This window comes from Octopus sinensis, linkage group LG14 (assembly GCF_006345805.1).
Source record: "Octopus sinensis linkage group LG14, ASM634580v1, whole genome shotgun sequence".
Lineage (NCBI taxonomy): Eukaryota > Metazoa > Mollusca > Cephalopoda > Octopoda > Octopodidae > Octopus > Octopus sinensis.
In genome coordinates, this window is record NC_043010.1 from 52,038,396 (window position 1) to 52,061,328 (window position 22,933).

At 40.2% G+C, this 22,933-nt stretch overlaps 1 protein-coding gene across 2 annotated transcripts in view; it reads left to right on the top strand.

Moving 5' to 3' along the window:
* The window catches only part of LOC115219042 (EARP and GARP complex-interacting protein 1), a 29,720-nt gene extending 7,789 nt beyond the window's left edge, over nt 1–21,931 (top strand). Inside the window, exons 1-9 of one of the 2 annotated variants that reach the window (XM_029789090.2) lie at nt 4,902–5,053; nt 10,367–10,450; nt 10,626–10,758; nt 11,951–12,098; nt 14,895–14,994; nt 15,964–16,100; nt 18,361–18,528; nt 20,044–20,202; nt 21,648–21,931. In XM_029789090.2, coding sequence (XP_029644950.1) covers nt 5,012–5,053; nt 10,367–10,450; nt 10,626–10,758; nt 11,951–12,098; nt 14,895–14,994; nt 15,964–16,100; nt 18,361–18,528; nt 20,044–20,202; nt 21,648–21,822 — 1,146 coding nt within the window. In that variant the 5' untranslated portion in view covers nt 4,902–5,011 and the 3' untranslated portion in view covers nt 21,823–21,931. Of the gene's footprint in view, nt 1–4,901; nt 5,054–10,366; nt 10,451–10,625; nt 10,759–11,950; nt 12,099–14,894; nt 14,995–15,963; nt 16,101–18,360; nt 18,529–20,043; nt 20,203–21,647 lie in introns of those variants that run through there. The other variant, XM_036509037.1, reaches the window with a different exon arrangement.
* Nucleotides 21,932–22,933: the final 1,002 nt, after the last annotated feature.

Sequence of the window (22,933 nt, forward strand, 5' to 3'; positions counted from 1 at the left end):
GGCATCAAGTTCTCAGACAGATTATCTGCTGACATTCTTCCATTCCAGCTTACAATCTCAACCAACCAGTATTATTAAACCTTTTATTTTCAATACTGATTTGTAACTTAACCCTTTAGTGTTTGCATTATTCTACCAAAATTAATCCTTTTTTATCCACATTGTTTTGAACTAATCAGGCATTATCTTGTAGCTATGAGATTTTGATGAGGTAGCTGTTAATTTTTAAAACGATATTGTAGGGTTGGTATGAGAGACCAGATCTGGCCAGTTTGAACATAGAACAGGCAGAATACTTTTGGCCGGATATGGCTGGTTTAAATGCTAAAGGGTTAAACATTACAGGATGTTTGATGACCAACTGCAGTATTTGGTTGGTATTTATCTTATCAGCCCTGGAAGTATGATAGACCTAATGGACTAAAACTCGAAATAAGACTAAATACCATGAAATACCTATTTCTTTACTATCCACAAAGAGCTAAACACAGAGGGGACAAACAAGGACACATAGGTATTAAGTCGATTACATCGACCCCAGTGCATAACTGGTACTTAATTTATCGACCCTGAAAGGATGAAAGGCAAAGTCGACCTCGGCGGAATTTGAACTCAGAACGTAACGACAGACAAAATACAGCTACGCATTTCGCCCGGCGTGCTAACGTTTCTGCCAGCTCGCCGCCTAAATACCATGAAATACCTTGTACATTACCCTCTTCTTTCATTAATAAGACATCCAGATTACTTAATCTTTGTTATTTCTTTACTCTCTGATTAAACATTGAACTTGTAGTCGTGGCAGATATTGGTGTCATGCAAAATAACACCCATGCCAGTGGCATGTAAAAGCATTTATTACACTCTTGGAGTGGTTGATGTTAGGAAGGGCATCCAACCGTAGAAACCATGCCAAATCAAACTTGGAGTCTGGTGCAGCCCCTCAACTTACCAGCCCTGATCAAACAATCCAAACTATGCCAGCATGGACAACGGATTTTAAACAATGATGATGATGATGATTCAGTGTCTACTACAAAATCGACTATGGGCTTATGTTTCTTTTTCATACAAATTTTCCCTACAAGAAATAGTTGCTTAAAATAAAAGCATTGTATTAATGGTTTTTCAAGTTTTGAATTATCCCAGCTCATGTTTTAAAATCTTGGTAAAACAAAGTTCTCTTTTACTTGTTTCAGTCATTTGACTGTGGCCATGGTGGAGCACCACCATTAGTCAAGCAAATCGACCCCAGGATTTATTCTATCGGTCTCTTGCCGAACTGCTAAGTTACGGGGATGTAAACGCACCACCATCGGCTGTCAAGCGATGTTGGGGGGACAAACATATACACACACACACATATATACGACGGGCTTCTTTCAGTTTCCGTCTACCAAATCCACTCACAAGGCTTTGGTTGCCCGAGGCTATAGTAGAAGACACTTGCCCAAGGTGCCACGCAGTGGGACTGAACCCGGAACCATATGGTTGGTAAGCAAGCTACTTACCACACAGCCACTCCTACGCCTTGTATTCTGTGTATTCTGAACTTGCAGATCACACATAAATTAGTGCACAGTGAAGAAACCAAGTATCCTTGTGAAATATGTTGGAGATTATTTATAGTGTTTTCTCCGTAGACAAGTACATTCTAGGTACATCAATGTGAAATATGTGAAAATTCTGACATCACAAGCCACAAAATAATGCAGAGAATATAAAAAGAAAGAATCTCTGCAGAAATTTAAAAATAACAAAACAGTAATAGATTAAATGATTTTATTGTTTTATTTTTAGCTAAATGCAACAAAGGAATTGTTAAAAAGTATTCTCTGAAAATAGAAAAACACAAATTAAAATTTGTATAAAATCATTTTGTTCTAATTAGTGATTCCTAAATTTAGCCTTAAAAAAATGCATGGTAAGACGAATCGATGGGGGAGACAACTGACATTGTGTCCCCAAAGTCGATCCCCTCCTCACCGTGGTGGGGACGCTGGCAACGGGTAGTGTCAGAGCTATGCCGTCGGGAATTTCGGTTCCTGGTAGGGCCACCCAAGGCGGATTGGTCTGACACCGAGTGGTATTAGGGCCACAACCCGGCAGACGGGGCTCTAGTGAAAATCCTCGGAATGTGTGTTCCAGCAACCGGCGGCTCCTCGGTCATTCTGTCCCTGCATCTGCGGACAATCTACGGCAAACAGGATGTCTCCACATGCGGGATTGTAGGGGACCGCTTGTGAAATTCATATTCCCACGAAAATTCTTCCACTGCCATGGTTTGAGATGCCTTGAGGGTGGTAGAAGAAGCCGACTCAACTCGCCCAGGGTGAATGTTGCCACAAGTACAAGTAAGCAAGTACAACTGACATTCCCAGTGCCTCCCTGCCTAGTTTCCCTGTAAAGAGCAAGAGCACAGCTATGTTCAGTTTTCGGCCTGATCCTTGAATTTCCTATGGTACCAGCAAATTGATGAAGTAAGAGGCACATATCTGTGCAAGAAAGCACAACGTCCAGTTCTCCCTGCAGAATTATTCCGTGAAAACGAATGGTTCCTGCACATGCATGCGACTTGAAAGGTCAGTTCTCCAATGGACCATAAGATTTTGGAGGATTGTGTGTCATCCAGAGCAGAAGAAGTACAAGCTCAAGAGGAGGACAAAGAAGTGAATTGAGGTCAAGGACAGGGACTCATCTTGATGATAATAGGAAACAGGATGCCACAAAAAAAAGAAATGGTTAAAAGAAACACCATTAGAAATAGCTGTCAAACACCCTATTTAAAAGAAGACATGACAAGCATCGAACTAGGAATTTTTTTCTTCCAGTAAGAGTGGATGAAATAGGAGAAGTCCTTGCTAACAGATAAAGAACAAAACATGGCGAACACGTGGATAATCCAGGTAGGGTTGAGAGACAGAAACTCATACCTGGCACCTAAGAAAATTGTTGTCCATGTCCATGTGAATTCTGGAGAAAATTCCAGATAATTTTTTTTTCTTTTTACATGCAAGAAGAAGATTCCCCTGGGAAGCTGTGTCTTTGAAGGTCCAAGTTGTAAATTCAGTTACAACTTGAGGAAAAAATGATGTGCAGTTTTCTGCTTAAGAATGGCACCAAAATTTTCTGGTGAAGAAGACCATATGGCAACGAGAGAGGTCAGTGGTATGTTCCTATACAATGGAAGGTGATCTGGTTACGTAGACAAAGTTGAGACGGAGAAAAAGGAATACATTTCCACTGGTCAGAAACTCGTCTGGGGTTCACCATTTTAAGAGGAATTGTGGTGTGTGCTGCGTTAGGTCACAAATTTAGATAGTCTGTGTTATATGTCAGGTCACCATTTTAGACAGTCTGTGTTCCATGTTGGGGTCACCATTTTAGATGGCTGTTTGAATCAGGGTTGTGGAGTCATCTCAAGATTGACTACTTCAGAAGGATACTTGATTGGAACACGATACAAAGAAATACATAGAACATGCCTTCAAATCATTACTGCTTCCAGTACTTCTGGTTTTCAATGATAAACAAGTTGCAGATAACCCTTCTTTCTTGTTTTTTCTTACACAAACAGGCAACAATTTTTATTTCAAAGTATTTAAACAATTATTTGAGAAAACGAATGGCAGAGTTGGACTGTGCATATTTTAAAACCAAAACTTAAAAAGAAAAAGATCGAAAAACAGTGGAAAGTTTTGGAATTAGGTGGGGAGGGAGTTGGAAATATTTTTTAAAAAAATTGGTTAATGTTTACTTTAACGGCAAAAGTAAAGGACGTGTGCAAGGATTAAAAAAAAATTTTTTAAAGAAATACTTAAATCCCCTTCCCCAACCTCCACCCATCACCTCCGAATGTTTCACTTTTAGCTTTTTAGAAATTGGGTAAATGTTTTCAAAAATAATGTCGTTTAGCTGTTGTTTCTAGCATGCCGGGTTTTTTGGTGGCGGTCTACTATTTTTTTACGTCTGCTATTTCAGTAGAATTCTATGCATGCGTGAAACATTAGACAAAAGTGAAACATTCGGAGTTTTATTTTTTTTTGAAAGCGGGGAGGTGATGGGTGGGTGAGGTGGGGAAAGGGCCATTGAGTGTTTCTTAAAGAAAAATTAAAAGGTCAAATTTCCGAAAGTGTCTGACTCGGACACAAAAATAAAAACAAAAAGAAATAGTGTAATAGGTATAAAACAACTTGCTCTAAACGAATAAGACAAAAAAAAAAAAAAATGTGCGCTCGCGAAAAGGGTGTGTGGGGGAGAGGACTCGGAAAATTCACATCGTGAATTTCCGAAAGCGTCTGACCCGGGCATAAAAACAAAAAAAACAAAATAGTGTAATAGGTGTAAAACAATTAAAATTGAAAAAAAAAAAATCCCAGATTCGTAACCTCTTTATTTTTCGACGTGGATTAAAAAGAAAATTCGAAAAAAAGTTTAAAATTAATAAATTGGGGTGGAGTGGGGGAAATTGGAATTTCGAAAACAGGATTTTTCGGAAAATCGTATTCTCCGATATCGAAAACAGAAATCCGAAAAAACTTTTGAAAAAAAAAAATAAATAAATACCGGAAATGGGTCTTGGACACGTCCTTTACCTTCGCCGAAAATCAAATATAATACGTGAAATTATGTGCAACCGATTTATTAAAAAAAAAGATATAAGTATTAGATAATAGAAACCTTTTAATGTTTTTTTCGTGTTACCTCGTTTTTCGAGTCAAGTCCTGTCTTGGAACCAATTACCGACGTAAGTTGAGGTATGGTGGGTGTGCACGGCACATAACTAAAGAACTGCTAATTTATTTTTTAGCTTTCTTTAAGTGAAACTATTACTGTTTTCTATCGTATAAAACTTTCCTCGTTTGTTTCGTTTATATTTTCCCTATAATTTTCAAGTGTAATATATAATTTGTTTGCGATGCTGTTTTTGCGACAGTCGTCAATGGCTGCTGTGTTTTCTAGCCGACGACACGATATCAAAATTATTTCCAAAAAAAAACAATCGTGAATCATGGAAGACGAAGCACCTGTCATATATGGACTCGAATTCCCAGTAATACATTCTAACATTCTCTTTCTGTTCATTCCGTAGTGTTGAAATATGATTATTTAATTGACTTTTCTTCAAATGTTTGTCCATCCGTGTTTCTATGTGTATCATTTACTTGTTTTATTTATATTGATTCTCTGTCTCTCTTTTTGACTTTCTCTCTCTGTTTATGTATCTCTCAATCTCTTACCCAGGCATGGGCACACTACCCAGCTACCCGAGCACCCACGAATTTAGGAACCCAATTCTAAATCCACAGATGTTGTGGCTTGTCAATAAATATATATTATAGGGCATAGTGCAGTGATTTTCCACGGGCCCTGTAATACTACTCTGACGGCACTGATCATACCTACATGTTTATCTACCTGGATATTTCAAACTATGTGAGCTGCAATGCTAATTGAACATAGCTTTTCTGGGACAACAACAAAGCAGCACCATTTCCTGTATTCATTATAAATCCGCCAGTAATAACATTATATATGTATGTGTGTAATAGTCAAAGCCTTATCTTTAGACTAAGTACAACATATCATTGGAAAATGATATGGTCTATTGTTGCTATTTACTGTCTTGTTGTTTCACCCCGAGTCAACCCTGATGAAGCAGAACTATGATCAAAGGCATTCCAACCGTGATCAACCTGTGTGAAGGCTGTGTATCTAAACCAAACACGCTTCCTTTTTTTTTAAGACAGAGGGTGTAGTTTCTAACAGTTTAGATGACCGTGAAGATAAAAAAAAACTCCGATAAATTATGGTGTTTACTAGCTGTTGATGTTACTTCGTGCAGAATAGTCTCGCTTTGCATAAACAGTCTATAATTCACTTCATTTCTTGCATTATCAGTTTGAAACTGCTTTATTTCGTATTGAAAACAACGGTTGTCAGCCCCAGAGTCTACAGTTCATATTTTATCACCAGTACTGCCTGGTTATCATTTTAACTTTTAGTGGTTCGATCCGCTTAACAGTAATCAAGTTCTATAATAATAATAATAATAATAATAATAATAATTGTGTACAGTGCTCAGGTGCACTACAACTCATCTAAAGTGTATATATAATCAGGTGTAGTTTCGGCGGATTTCGGAAAGCATGAGGGCCTTAAAAGATGCAGTGTCATGGCAGTCAACAACTGACGCAGGCAGTTTATTCCATGCTTCAGCAACTCTGAGCGTGAAAAAATGTTTCCGAAAGTCATGGGAGCTGTATTGTTTTCTGACTTTGTAGGCATGTCCACGTGTGTTAGACACATGGAGATCAAAAAGGTGTTCAGTGTTGTTGTTGGTGAGGTGGTTGATAACTTTGTGGGTGTTTACCAAGTCCGTCGCCAAACGCCGGAGCTTCAGTGAATCCATGCCCAGGGAAACAAGGCGCTCAGAATATGGTAGGTGTCTGATGGAGGGTATGCGTTTGGTTGCACGTCTCTGGACAGATTCCAGGAGGTCAATGTTCTGTGCAAGATAGGGGTTCCAAACTGATGATGCGAATTCCAAGTGTGGTCGTACCATAGCTGTATACAGTTTTAAATAGATGGCTGGAGAGCGGCTAACAAAAGACCTGCTGAGTGATGCCAAGACACCCTCGGCCTTCCTGACAATCTTAGAGATATGCTTTGACCAACGCAAATCACTGCTGACAGTGATGCCTAGGTCACGCTCGCAAGAGGATTTCTTGATATCAGTGTTGTGGAGGGAGTAAGTGAACGCGGGGTTTTTTCTCCCAAAATGCATGGTGGTACACTTGTCCACAGCCAGTTTCAGTTGCCAGTCTGTGATCCATTGCTGCATTGTGTCTAGGTCTGATTGCAGGAAAGAGTTGTAGACATCAGGATCTGTCCTCTTGATTTCAAGGTACAGCTTGATGTCGTCTGCATATTTCAATACTGTGGCATTCTTTAAATTGGCATCTATGTCGTTAATGTATGCCACAAACAAGAGGGGACCAAGGACAGATCCCTGTGGTACACCCGATGACATCTCATATGGTGTAGAGTGCTGTCCTAGAACTGTGACTACCTCCTTTCGGCTGAGGATGAAGGATTTCAACCAGTTAAAAAGGTCATCCCCCACACCCATTGCAGAGAGTTTCACCATAAGCCTTTTGTGTGGCACAGAGTTGAAAGCCTTAGCAAAGTCAAGGTAGACAACATCCACCCATGAGCCACTGTCAGTAATCTGAGTAATGTCCTCAAGGAACTCGACAAGCTGGTCACTGCAGCTGGAGTTAGGGACAAATCCATATTGTGAGGGTCGGATGAGACTGTGAGAGCTCCAGAAGTTCCAGAGTGTTTCTCTGACACACGATTCCATCAGTTTTGCAATACAGCTAGTGAGACTGACTGGGCGATAGTTGACAGGTGATGTGCGGTCGCCCTTTTTGAACAGAGGAATGACACTGGCAGTTTTCCACTGCTCCGGAGTAGCACCATTGTTGAGACAGTACTGGAAGAAAATAGAAAGCTGGTGTAAAAGGAAGTGCCTGCCACGTTTGAGAAGCAGGTATGTAACTCCATCGAGACCAGGGGAGGCATAGTTGCGCTTATTTTGAAGGTGACGTCGCAGCATTGCAGGTGTAAATTCCATAGTTGTTATGGAGTTTGCTGTTAGTGATGGTGAAGATGGTACATTTTGACTTTCAACAGTGAATATGTTTGCATAGCACTCGGCAATGAGTTCTGCGCATTCCTTGGGGTCGTCAGTGATCTGGTTTGTGTGAGGGTTGCGAAGAGGGCCCACTGGAGAGTGAGGTCTCTGCTTTGAGTGCACATATTTCCAGAAAACCTTGCTGTCAGGATTGGCTGCTATGCACTGTTCAAATTCAAGCACTGCTTTTTTTGTCACTTGCTTGAGATGGTTGGAGGATTTATTCCGCTTCTTCCTGTTGGTGTCTGATTTATGCAACCTGTATTCCCGTTCAGCAGTCCGACGTTCCCTCCTGGCAAGTCGGACCGCTGAAGTTTCCCAAATTGCCCTTTTGGGGCGGTTCTTCTTTTTTTGTTTACGTGGCACTGATGCTGCACATGCTGCCCATATTGAGTCCAGGATACTCTGGAGTATAGTATTCACATCTCCAGAGTTGTAGAATTCACGCCAGTTTGGGTGCTGTAGTTCAGTGTGGTACAGGTTCCAATCTGCTCTCTTCCAATCGAAGGAAGCAGATTGGAGATAATTCAGGTTTTTGTTGCCCGCAAGAGCCAGATTGGCGATGATCATAGCATGATCAGAGTCACCTAGAGGTTCCTCCGTAGTGCAATTGATAACCGCTTCAGGAGTTGTGGTGAAGAGCAGGTCCAAGGTGTTGTCGCCTCTTGTTGGAGAGGTGACTACTTGTGACCAGTTTGAGTCCTATAAGCAGATACAGCACTGTGCTATGTTACCTGTGTAATAACAAAGGATTTCGGTTCCTCCTTCCTCTACCACCATCTAAGTTTTCATACAAAAGTGCTGGACACTCAAAGTATACTAATGAGTTAAGATTAAAAAATTTTTTTTTAACTGTAAAACGAACCTGATGTGGTGTGCTATCATGGACATGTGAGTGCTTAGAGGATGACTACTGCATAGAAAAGTGCTGAGCACTCCAAGTCAGTGTAACCTGGGGGAGAGGGAGTCTAAAGGAAATTTGAGATGAACTGGTGAGGGCTGACCCAAAGTCTCTGTATCTCACAGAGGAGATGACAATGAACTGTACTCACAATATATGGGACTACAACAGACCTTCCCATCCATGAAAAAACATACCATAACATGAGGGTAGTAATCAATATACTGTAACACGCACACGTATATATATATATGCTGCTCTCCACAATTCTTTTATTCGTTTCAGTAATTTTGACTGCGGCCATGCTGGAGCACCGCCTTTAGTCGAGTAAATTGACCCCAGGACTTATTCTTTGTAAGCCTAGTACTTATTCTATCAGTCTCTTTTGCCGAACCGCTAAGTTACGGGGGACGTAAACACACCAGCATCGATGTTAAGCGATGTTGGGAAGCACACACACAAACATATACACACTCATACATATATATATATATATACACACACACACACACACACCACACACACATATATATATATATATATATATACACGACAGGCTTCTTTCAGTTTCCATCTACCAAATCCACTCACAAGGCTTTGGTTGGCCTGAGGCTATAGTAGAAGACACTTGCCCAAGGTGCCACGCAGTGGGACTGAACCCAGAACCAAGTGGTTCGGAAGCAAGCTACTTACCACACAGACACTCCTGCGCCTATATGCACCTTCATGCCTCATCATCTTACATTTTGTCCTCCAAGGCTCATATCTCTTCGTCATTCACAAGACACTTTCTTCCAGGTTACCTCTTACCTCTATCTCACGTCTGCCCTTATATTTATATCTCTAGGATGCCATCTGGCCTTTCTTTCTCTTGCTCTATCCATCCCTGTTCTTCCTTACCCTTCTCTCTCTCCACTGCCATTCCATCTGGGATGTTTTCTCTTACTTCTTGTACTCTCCAATATTTCTTTCTTCCCCACCACCTTTTTCCTCCTTTAAACTATTGTTGTTACTATTTATTAGTTGTTAGTTGGAGCAGACATCAACTATAAACTGTGCTTCTTGTATGATCTTAGTGTATGCTTAATTCCAGAGTAGGAGAAGCAGAGCCCATAACCTTTTCACCCACCAAACCATTGACTTGTGAAACTAATGTGGTCAATGCACATATTGAATTTCTCCAACCAGTGATTGCAGGTAAAGTATGGGTGAGGAGGGAACTAGAGTGGTGATCTGGTCCAGATGCTTGCAACACAGTAAACACTGCTAAAAGCATCCAAGCATCAGGTGGAGGTGCTAAACATAGACAGTAGATTGGGCCTACCACCTGTTGATGATGATCAAATAAAAAAGACCTTGTTTTTGTCAAGAATGACCATGAAATTGCACCTAGAAAGTTCTCCTCTGAGGCACAAATCTGGGCAAGGTTGTTTATGGAAGACCAGCAGTTGTCTGTGCATATCAGCCTCCTACTCTCCATGTCATTGATGTTATCCAAGGGAAAGTCAAAGGCCGATACAGCTTGGCACCAGTGATGCTGCAGTTCATTTCTACAGCTGAATTAACTGGAGCAATGTGAAATAGAGTGTCTTGCTCAAGAACACAATACACAGCAGAGCCTGGTCCAGGAATCAAACTCACTACCTCATGACTGTGAGCCCAATGCTTTAACCATTGGGCCATGTGTCTTCACCCATATATGATCAAATATACAGCCATGTATTATTTCTTGTGGACCCTCAACACTACTGTTATTTATCTTTCAGGCTCGGGCCCTAACTGCGCAAGTGGGTGACACAGAAAACATACGCTTTCTCGTTGGAACACAAAGTCTACGAGCTGAAAACCAAGTGAGTACCCTTCATTTGGCTGCATGCTTCTTTCCTTTATACTGGTTTGTGTTGTATTCGTTTTTTTCAGGTTTATTGCTGTATAAAAGATACAAGTGATTAATATTATTACAATAGTGCTGTCCTAAAATAACTCTCACTATACTTTGTTTTCTCTCTCGTTTTTCTCTTCTAGGTCCATCATATTCATTTTGATGATGAATACAATTCAATCAACAAAAATGTATTCCTGCACCAAGAGGGAGAAATCTGGTACATCAGTGCATCGACATTGGATAAAGATATTCTTGCCACTTGTTACAACAAACGTAAGTCTAATTTCATTCAATTTAGTATCAGGGAGAGACAGAGAGAGAAAAAAAAATAAAGGAAAGGAAATAAGGGAAAGGAAATATGGAATTCAGATACTTTTGGACATTAAGATTCCTATTCTTTTATTCTTTTATTATGTTTCAGTCATCTGACTGTGGCCATGCTGGAACACCACCTTTAGTCGAGCAATTCAACCCCAGGACTTATTCTTTGTAAGCCTGGTATTTATTCTATCGGTCTCTTTGACCACACCACTAAGTTATGGGGATGTAAACACACCAACAATGGTTGTCAAGCAATGGTGGGGAAGACAAACACACACACACACACACACATACATACATATGAATAGTCAAGAAGGACAGCAAAAGAAAATAGCTATATCCTCTTAAACATGAAATAGGCCTGACTATGGAAAATGATGAAGGTGAAGATAATGCGAATTATTGTTGGGTCCTTGGGGACAGCGTCAGAAGGCATCAAGAGAAATATAAAGGAAACTAGGGTAGAGTGTCCAGTAGAACTGTTTGAAAAGGTTTGCTTCCTTGGCATGGTCAGAATAATCAGGAAAGTTCTAGATAGTTGAAAAGAACAGATACCATAGGCTGGAGGTAGCAATCCTGCTATGCATGCAAGGCTCCAGGAGTTCCAACAAAACCTGAATTAAAAATAATAACAATGATAATCCTTTCTACTATTGGTACAAGGCCTGAAATTTTGGTGGAGGGGGGAGGCTAGTCGATTATATTGACCCCAGTACTCAACTGGTACTTATTTCATTAACCCCATAAGATTGAAAAGCAAAGCCGACCTCAGCAAAATTTGAACTCCGAAGAAATCCCAAAGCATTTTGTCTGCTGTGCTAAGAATTCAATTCTGACAGTTTGCTGCCTCATCATCATCATCATCATCATCATCATTTAGCGTCTGCTTTCCATGCTAGCATGGGTTGGACGGTTCAACTGGGGTCTGGGAAGCCAGAAGGCTGCATCAGGCCCTGTCTGATCTGGCAGTGTTTCTACGGCTGGATGCCCTTTCCTAACGCCATCCACTCCATGAGTGTAGTGGGTGCTTTTTACGTGCCACCCGCACAGGTGCCAGACGGGGCTGGCAAACGGCCTAAATAATAATAATGATGATAAAATAATAATTTTGACCTTAATAATAATATTTCATTTGTATTTTTAGATGTTGACTCAAAGATTGAAGTCCAGGCTGCTTTATGGAGGCTACCAACCAATTTAAATGACAATTTTACTGAGGAACCCTCTAACAGCCATCGACCACTTAAATTATTGTGTCCTCTTGACTTTTCTGAATATGGTGAAATCAAGTGGTAAGCTGACATTTTCATCATCTAACAGTGCAAATAGCTATGTTGTTAGTTATAAAACACTTCGACTATCATCACTGTCATCATTGTCATCATCATTTAACATCCATATTTCTATGGTTGCACAGGTCAGGTGGAATTTGTTGATGCAGATGTTTTTTTTTCAGCCAGATGTGCTAGTAGGGTGAAAATCCGAGTGTGATCGTTGCCAGAGCAACCAACTGGCTTCTGTACCCATGGCACGTAAAAGGGCACCATTCGAGCGTGATTGTTACCAATGTTGCTTCACTGGCACGTGTAAAATGATTCAAGCGAGGTCGTTGCCAGTACCGCTTGACTGACCCCTGTGCCGCTGGCACGTAAAAAGCGCCCACTACACTTTTGGAGTGGTTGGTGTTAGGAAGGGCATCCAGCTGTAGAAACTCTGCCAGATCAAGATTGGAGCCTGGTGCAGCCATCTGGTTCGCCAGCCCTCAGTCAAAATCGTCCAACCCATGCTAGCATGGAAAGCGGACGTTAAACAATGATGATGGTGCCCTTCTTGTCACTAACTTTTACCTATTTCCAGACAATTCTCCAAAGGTAGACATGTTTTTCACGGAAGATTGGAAGTAAACAACATGGCTTGTATGACAGTGAGGCTCACTTACAACTATCATGTGATGTCATAAACACAAACACACACAATCACACTTACATATATATATATATATACACACGGATGCATTCATATATATATATATATATATATATATATGATTTCTTTACTGCTCACAAGGGCCTACATACAGAGGGGACAAACAAGGACAGACAAATGGATTAAGTCGATTATATCGACCCCAGTGCATAACTGGTACTTATTTAATCGACCCTGAACGGATGAAGGCAAAGGTGACCTCAGCGGGATTTTAACCCAGAACGTAGTGGCTGATGAAATACGGCTAAGCATTTCGCCTGGCGTGCTAACGTTTCTGCCAGCTCACTGCCTTAATATATATATGTGTACTGCATGTGTACCGTTGGCGATTTTTTTTCCTCTGTCTTCCCTTCTCTGGATCTTTCCTTCTCCTATGTTTCCAACGAAGAGCTCCGCTCAAAACGTTAAACCCTCCTTCTTTCCTGAGCGTCCAATAATACTATATTTGTTCCACGTCCTCGTGTTGTGTTTTTTTGTGCTTTCATGTTTGGATTAACTATATATATATATATATATATATATGGATACACACACACACATACACACACGTGTGTGTGTGTATGTACAGTTATGTGATATCAAGACAAGGAGACACATAAACACTCACTCATTTGCACGCACATACACACACTGACATACATACATACAGTGAACTTCTTTCAGTTTCTGTCTACCAAATCCACTTACAGGGTTTTGGTCAGCCCAGAGCTGTAGTGAAAAGCATTTACCCAAGGTGCAATGCAGTGGAACTGAACCCAGAATTGTGGTTAGAAAGCAAACTTCTTAATTCATACCAGCATGGAAAACAGATGTTAAATAATGACGATGAGGCAGAGGATGACAGACGTATCTGTGTTTCCACATGTTTGTGCTTCTATATTCTATATGCATTTCTATGATCCACTATAAAAAGAAAACTTGGCACTCTGTCACTTATAACAACAAGTGTTCTAGTTGATCTGATCAACAGAACAGCCTGCTAGTAAAATTAATGTGCAAGTAGCTGAGCACTCCACAGACATATGTACCCTTAACTAGGGTGGCGAGCTGGCAGAATCGTTAGCACACCAGGCGAAATATTTAGCGGTATTTTGTCTGCCGTTACGTTCTGAGTTCAAATCCCACCGAGGTCGACTTTGCCTTTCATCTTTTCGGGGTCGATTAAATAAGTACCAGTTATGCACTGGGGTCGATGTAATTGACTTCATCCCTTTGTCTGTTCTTGTTTGTCCCCTCTATGTTTAGCCCTCTGTGGGCAATAAATAACTATATGTACCCTTAACTCATTAGTGCCCAAATTTTGATTTATTACCAAAGATCTTTTTTATACAACTTTGTCTGATACTCTTTACTCTACTCTTTTACTCTATTACTTGTTTCAGTCATTTGACTGCGGCCATGCTGGAGCACCGCCTTTAGTCAAGCAAATCGACCCCAGGACTTTTCTTTGTAAGCTTAGTACTTATTCTATCAGTGTATTTCTCAAGGACACGACATGCCACCAGGAATTGAACTCACAACCCCATGATCATGAACCGAATCCTCTAATCACTAAACCATGCACCTTCACATCCTCCTCATCTGTTTCTATACAGCATATATTTATTTATATTTCCTCCGTGTATTTCTAATCCTCCCTAACCACTTAAGTGTTCATATCTTCTGTAGAGTGAAGGTGCATGGCTCAGTGGTTAGAACGTCAGGCTTACAATCACGAGGTAGTAAGTTCGATTCCCAGACTGGGCTGTGTGTTGTGTTCTTGAGCAAGATACTTTATCTCACATTGTTCCAGTTCACTCAGCTGCAAAAATGAGTTGCGACACCACTGATACCAAGCTTTGCCTTTCCCTTGGATACCATTGGTGGCATGGAGAGGAGAGGCTAATATACATGGGCGACAGCTGGTCTTCCAGAAACAATCTTGCCCAGACTTGAACCTCGGAGGGGAACTTCTACATACAATCCAAAAGAGGGTCTTTACCCTATAGGAAGCCACCTCTATGTATCACAACTGTCCCAAATACTGTTATATTCACATGGCTTTGAATCTATCAATATCTTACAAGCTGACTTTACATCTGTCATTTTTCATTTTCTTACAGTCTACTATGGCACCCCACTGGAGAAGAAAATACTCTACTAGGATTAGCTGATAACCATATTCTGCTCTGGGATCTCGATGTGGCCTCTGCTTCTGCAAAGGTGAACTTGCATTTATTTGTGTTTTCTTATATTTGTTTTGTTGATTACCTGTTTGCTTTTTGATTCTTTCATCATCGCAACTAAAATACACACGATTACCAAATACTAAATATTTTGAGAATTTTGTAATCGGTAAGCAAAAATTTTTTTTTCTAATTAAAACATGCATAGGCGTAGGAGTGGCTGTGTGGTAAGTAGCTTGCTTACTTACCACATGGTTCCAAGTTCAGTCCCACTGCGTGGCACCTTGGGCGAGTGTCTTCTACTATAGACTCGGGTCGACCAAAGCCTTATGAGTGAATTCGGTAGATGGAAGCTGAAAGAAGCCTGTCGTATATATGTATGTGTATATATATATATATATATATGTGTGTGTACATGTGTGTATATGTTTGCGTGTCTGTGTGTTTGTCCCCCCAACATCGCTTGACAACCGATGCTGGTGTGTTTACATCCCTGTAACTTAGCAGTTTGGCAAAAGAGACCAATAGAATAAGTACTAGGCTTACAAAGAATAAGTCCTGGGGTCGATTTGCTCGACTACAGGCGGTGCCCTGGCATGGCCACAGTCATGTACCGAATGTAATGAAAAATGCTTTACATTGGAAACCGGATGGATATAGAAGGAGAGGTAAGCCTAAGAACTCTTGGTGGAGATCAACATAATAGGAACTAGATAAAGGGGGGACATTCATGGCAGAGTATAAATACAGAAGCGGAAAATTATGCGACATGGAATTCAACTATAAGTGGCCTATACTCCGCGTTGGAGGATTAAAGACAGGAAAAAAAATATATATATGGAGGCACCAAAATGCTTTAAGTGTTTAGGCCTTTATAGATCTTAATTTGGCTCTGCTGCCAGCTCACCATCTTGGTAAGCTTCATAATTATGCTGTACAATATGTATGTACTACTTTGATTTCCCATTCATTATATAAATATAAATTGCTATTGTTTTGGTTGTAGATTTTTAGTTCAGCCTCTATAGAAGCAAGAGGCCAACCAAAGATGACTGCAGCTAAATGGAATCCGCATCACAAATGCTCTCAGGTTGCCACAGCCAATGATACCACAATTCGGGGATGGGACTTACGATCAATGAAGTTAGTAACAAATTCTTTTTGCTTTGTGTATACTTCTATCAGAAGTCTTATTCTGAATGTTTGTAGTTTCTATATATTCTGTTTTTTTATAGGATCATTTTATGAATGTATGGGGAAGGCATGAGATGGCTTTTTTGGCAAGCTATTTTGGTGCTAACTTTTTGGTGTCAGTGATTCGATGCTGACTTATTTGACATCAGACATTTTAATGTTTGTGTCACTCTCCCTTTTTTCTGTCTTCCTTTTCTCTCTTTTTTCTCTCTCCTTTCTCTTCCTCTCTTTGTTTATTTGTGTGATCTTCTATTTATGTTTGTATGTATTCATACTGTTTCTCTTATTCTTCCTCTCGTTCTCTACTTGTGTAAGTGAGCATCTAGCTATGTTTGTATATATGTGTCAAGTCTCTGTCTCTCCCCCACTCTACCTTTCCTCATATCTCACTCTCTCCATCTGTATATCTATATTTCTGCACATGTATGACTCTAATGCCAAAACAGATTCAGTATCCAGTTAGCCACGTCAGTGTCCAAACAGCTGCTCACAATCATTCATTCTGGTATGGAAAAGCCTCTATGAGGCCATACAATCATCATCATCATTGTTCGACCGTGGTCAAGACAATGGAATTTACCATGCTACGCCAGACTTCACGGTCCATCATAGCATTACGGAGGTCCTGTTGCTGGATGCCTGAATCCCTGGAGATTACATCAGGGTAGGAGAGTGTGCGCCCTCTGGTATTGCGAGTAGATGGCTTCCAGAGGAGAAGAGTAGAAATTACTTCTTTTTCAGCTCCACAACAATGTCCAGCAAACTGGACTCTCCTACCTAGAAATAATAGCTAAATCTCTCTGAAATCACACCCTACAACTCTAAAAACTAAAGTTCATGTTAGATAATTATTCGTAGTTACATTTTTATCTGAAAAAAATGTCAGAATTAACATGGCTAAGATGTGTTTGATTCTAGCATCTGTTTGATCAGGAGCCAAGACTAACTAGAAATATCTTCTTAGAATTCTGGTACAATTCCTAAGGTTCCTGAATTTCTATAATTCTATCACCATGTTTATTGAACCGAATATTTTTTTAACTTTTTAGTCACAAATAGAAGGGCATATGCTTATGTTTGTACTCGACATAACTTAGCAGTTCAGCAAAAGTGATTGATAGAATAAATACCAGGCTTTAAAAATAAGTACTGGACTCAGTTTGTTTGGCTAAACTCTTCAAGATACTGCCCCAGCATGGCACAGTCCAGTGACTGAAACAAGTAAAAGAAAAGATAAAAGAGAAGCCTGTTGTATCTTTATCATTTATGCTTGTTTCAGTCACTAGACTGTGGCCATGCTGGGGCAATACCTTGAAGAGGTTAGTCAAACGAATGAACCCCAGTATTTTTTTTTTTCAGTCTGGTGCTTATTTTGTTGATCTCTTGCTGAACTGTTAAGTTACAGGGACATAAACCAAACAACACCAGTTATCAAGTGGTGGTTGTGGATAAACACAAAACACAAACAAACACACACATATACTTGTATACCTTAAATCCTCGAGTATAGTCCGCCCTTGAGTATATTACGCAGGGGATTTTTAGGGGGCTGTACCTCTGAAAAACCTAAACCTCATGTATAATACGCACCCCTTCTCTAACTCGAGTCAAGGTCTATATAACGTCCTTGGTTTGTAAAAATGTATATGGTAACGTCCTTTATTATTATTGTATCATCATCATCATCATCATCGTTTAACGTCCGTTCTCCATGCTAGCATGGGTTGGACGGTTCGACGGGGGATCTGGGAAGCCAGAAGGCTGCACCAGGCTCCAGTCTTATCTGGCAATGTTTTTACAGCTGGATGCCCTTCCTAACGCCAACCACTCCGTGAGTGTATATATAATATAATGCAAACGTGTAGCTTTCTTGTGCATTTTGTTTGCAGAAAATAAAGAAATAACAGTAATGTTTAATAAATGTTGCTTACTGCAAGTTATGAATGATTCTTTTATGACTTCATTGTTTTCAGGCTTACCTTAAGGTATTTTCGCACCCGACATCACAACATGCGTCTGAATAAACATTGCCGGACAGCAAATAGAGACTTGGACATTGCTTAGAAAATAATTTTCATTTTTAGCCTCGTGTATAATACACTCTAGGGATTTTGAAAAAAATGCGGATTATACTCGAGGATTTACGGTGCATTTGAATGTGGAAATGACTTCTCTGTATGTCCTGTTATTTGGTTGTCTTATTTTCCAGACAAGTGTATGTTATTGAAAATGCTCATGGTCAGCTAGTCCGAGACTTGGATTTCAACCCTAATAAGCAGTACTGTTTTGTCAGTTGTGGAGATGACTGCAAGGTCAAGTTCTGGGATGTTCGAAACTCTAATAGTCCACTGAAGATTCTAACTGACCATTCTCATTGGTAAGCAGCTGTCTCTTGAACGTTTCTACCATTTTGTACCTTATTGTCAATCATAAACTTTTTTCATTTAAACAAACAACAAAGATTCTTCCAAAAAAGATAGAAAAAATATTCTTCATTCCATCCATCCATCTTTTCTTGGAGGTCATGGGGGTGGGGGTCCTCAGGCCTCCTCCTCCATAGGGTCCTGTTAAAAGCAAACATCATTACACTTTGTGACTGGATTCCTAAGCATGACCAACTGAGATTATGGATATTATTCAGCTGTCCCATTTTCGGGCCACTTCAAGGTCTCCTGCCAGTTGGCTTACTTGAAGAATCCATCTTGCAATTCATTCCTGTCACATGTCTGTAGTACCAGAGTTGTGACCTCTCAATGCAGAGAAGCAGCTGCTCAACCTAGAGAGACTCCTTGATCTCCAAGCTACATACCCTCTCTAGTAACAATCCAGGACAAATCAAGACTAGACTATGTACAATGTAAAGAGGATCAATCAGTCATTAGACTGTGGCCATGCTGGGGCACCGCCATGAAAACTTGTTTTCATTGAATGAATCAACCCCGGTACTTTGTTCAGCCTGAGGTTATAGTATTGGGTTGTCCGGAAAGTTCATGCTGATTTATAGTAGCTTACCTTTCAACTTATTTTAGAATATGGTTGAGTCCATAAAATAGGATTTGACTACACCTCCATTTAGAGCACAGTTTAAGCTATCTTTTCATCGTAAAAGGTTTATGTTCCTATAACCTGTGTTAATTCTGTAACCCTTTAAAATGGAAGATAAGAAAGTTCATTTTCGGCACTTGATACTTTGGGAACCAGACAAAAATTTCTGCAGCTTGGCTGGGATGCCCCACCCTCCATATTCACCAGACATTGTTCCTTCGGATTTCCACTTATTCAGGTCTCTGCAGAATAGTCTTAATGGTAAAAATTTCAATTCCTTGAATGATGTAAAAAGATACCTTGATGAATTCTTTGTTATAAAACCACCTCAAATCTGGGAAGAGGGTATTTTCAAGGTAAAGGAAAGATGGAGACGCATTGTGCAACAAAATGGTTCATATTTGGTTGATTAAAAACGTAATGGCAAGTATTTATTGACCTTTCTCTTTCCTTTAAAAATCGGCACAAACTTTTCGGAAAACCCAATATAAGACACTTGTCCAAGGCGCCACATAGTGGGGCTGAACTCAGAACCATGAAGTTTGGAAGCAAGCTCTTACCACTTAGCCATGCCTGTGCCTATAAAGCCACACATCATCATCATCGTTTAACGTCCGTTCTCCATGCTAGCATGGGTTGGACGGTTCAACTGGGATCTGTGAAGCCAGAAGGCTGCACCAGGCTCCAGTCTTATCTGGCAATGTTTCTACAGCTGGATGCCCTTCCTAATGCCAACCACTCCGTGAGTGTAGTGGGTGCTTTTTACGTGCCACCTGCACTGTGCATATAATTCACATCTCTACTTTTTGTCTTTTTTTATAATTTTTTTTCTTTCTCTCTGTAATAGGGTGTGGTCGGTACGTTACAACCATTTCCATGACCAGTTAGTCCTCTCTTCTAGTAGCGACAGCAGAGTCATCCTGAACAACATTGTGTCCCTTTCCTCCGAACCTTTCGGTTATTTGGTCGAAAGTGAGGACAACAGTGACAACGAAGGCAAAGAAGTGTAAGTATTCAATTCCTTCTTATTTTGTTCCTCTTCTAGGGAAAAGAGAAAGGAAGGAAGGAAGGAAGGAAGAAAGTACGTGTATATGTATTGGTGTGGTAAGTAGCTTGCTTACGAACCACATGGTTCCGGGTTCGGTCCCACTGCGTGGCACCTTGGGCAAGTGCCTTCTGCTATAGCCTCGGGCCAACCAAAGCCTTGTGAGTAGATTTGGCAGACGGAAACTGAAAGAAGCTCACCGTATATATGTATGTGTGTGTGTCTGTGTTTGTGCCCCCAACATCGTTTGACAACCGATGCTGGTGTGTTTATGTCCCCATAACTTAGTGGTTCGGCAAAAGAGACCAATAGAATAAGTCCTGGGGTCGATTTGCTCGACTAAAGGCAGTGCTCCATCATGGCTGCAGTCAAAATCACTGAAACAAGTAAAAAGGTAAAGAGTATATGTTTATATGTGTCAGTGTGTGTGTGTATTTAATTTTATGTAGTTTGTGATAAAGCAAACTGATGGTACTTGAGTTGATTTTGCTTTTCATTCTTCCGAGATGGATGTCAATAAAATATGTACAAGTATACGGACTAGCTGACCATAGGCGTAGGAGTGGCTGTGTGGTCCCGGGGTCAATTTGCTCGACTAAAGGTGGTACTCCAGCATGGCCACAGCCATTTATGCGTGATTTCAATGTCACATTTGTTGAAAGCATGCAAAATAAACTGGAGAAGAGAAAACCCACGAAAAAAACTCCATTGCTGGGAAACTCAGACTTTCCAAGTGACCCAGCAGGTCATGGGTAGTTTAGTATATATATATATATATATGTATATTCTTTCCTTTATTCTTGTATTTGTTTCAGTCATTTTGACTGTAGCCATGCTGGAGCACCACGTTTTAGTCAAAGAAATTGACCCCTGGACTTATTCTTTGTAAGCCTGGTACTTATTCTATCGGTCTCTTTCACCGAACTGCTAAATTACAGGGGTGTAAACACACCAACATCAGTTGTCAAGCAATGGAGGAGGGACAAACATAGACACAAACACACGACAGACTTCTTTCAGTTTCCATCTACCAAATTCACTCACAAGGCTTCAGTTGACTTGAAGCTATAAGTAGAAGACGCTTGCCCATGGTGCCATCCAGTGGAACTGAACCTGGAACCATGTAGTTTGGAAGCAAGCTTCTTACCATATAGCCATGCCTGCACCTATATATATAATTTTAATTTTAATGCTGAGGATACTTTAGTTCAGTAATATATCTTTCAAGTGATTTTTTTTTTTGGTGGGGGTTCTTTTTAATTCTTTATTCTTATTTTTTAAGCCTGAGAAAGGTAATTAGGGGTGGGTACTATATTAAATTTTGCACCTCCATAAAAAATTGGGGGGGTGCATTTTCACCCCCTGTACCCAGGCCCTTGTTTTATTTTCATATTCTTGTTCTGTAGGACACGAGAGAAAGTAAATGATGGAGTGATTGCTACCTACGAAGAACATGAAGACAGCGTCTATCGAGTGGACTGGTCCACTGCTGACCCTTGGGTGTTTGCATCATTGAGCTATGATGGACGTCTTGTTATCAACAGAGTACCAAGGACAGAAAAATACAAGATCCTCTTATGATGGTGATAAATATTCCAAAGGACCTTAAAGATGGACATGAATACATTCCATGTTACTAAAAAAAATTATAATATTAATAATATACATAAAATATAAAAACAGAAAACAATTTGCATAGTTTTTTTTTTTTGTTCAATAAATGATAAATATATATCATGGTTATGTATTGAGTTTGAACCTCCCCAAAAAAGGTGTCAGTATCATCATCACTGTCACCACCACCACCTTTACTATTACATCACTATCTCCATCTTTGTTCACATTCCCGCTTTGAAGCTAATTTTGGCCTTCACTGTTTCAGGATCAGTAATATTTTAGTTTCAAATTTTGGCACAAGGCCAGCAATTTTGGAGGAGGGATTTAGTTGATTACCCCCCCATTCAACTGGTACTTGTTTTATCAAACCTGAAAGAATGAAAAATAAAGTCAACCTTAGTGGAATTTGAACTCAGAATGCAAAGACATGAAATGCCACCAAGCATTTTACCCAGCATGCTAATGATTCTACCAGTTCACTGCCTTGTCAGGGTCAATAATATAAGTACTGGTCAATTACTGAGGCCAATATATATAGCCTCGGGCCAACCAAAGCCTTGTCAGTGGATTTGGTAGATGGAAACTGAAAGAAGCCCGTTGTATATATATGTTTGTGTCTCTATTTGTCCTCCCAACATCGCTGGTGTCTTTACATTCCTGTAACTTAGCAGTTTGGCAAAAGAGATTGATAGAATAAGTACTAGGCTTACAAAGAATAAGTCCTGGGCTTGATTTGCTCGACTAAAGGCAGTGCTCCAGCATGGCCACACTCAAATGACTGAAACAAGTAAAAGAGTAAAGTTTTTTAATCTAAAATGTACTCCCCTTCATTTTTCTATAATGCTCTTCCATCTATCTGGTAGACTTTCAAGTCCCCTCTTCCAAAATTCACTTGTCTCTGATGAAAAATACTCCTCCAGTACTATTCTGACCTCATCTACAAAATTCATATTTTTTCCAATCCATTGTTTTTGAAAGCTGCAGAATAAATAATAATCAGATGGGACAATGTCCAGCGAATATGGTGGGTAGGGTTTCGTTTCCCATTCAAACTGCTCCAGCCTTTGGAATGTCA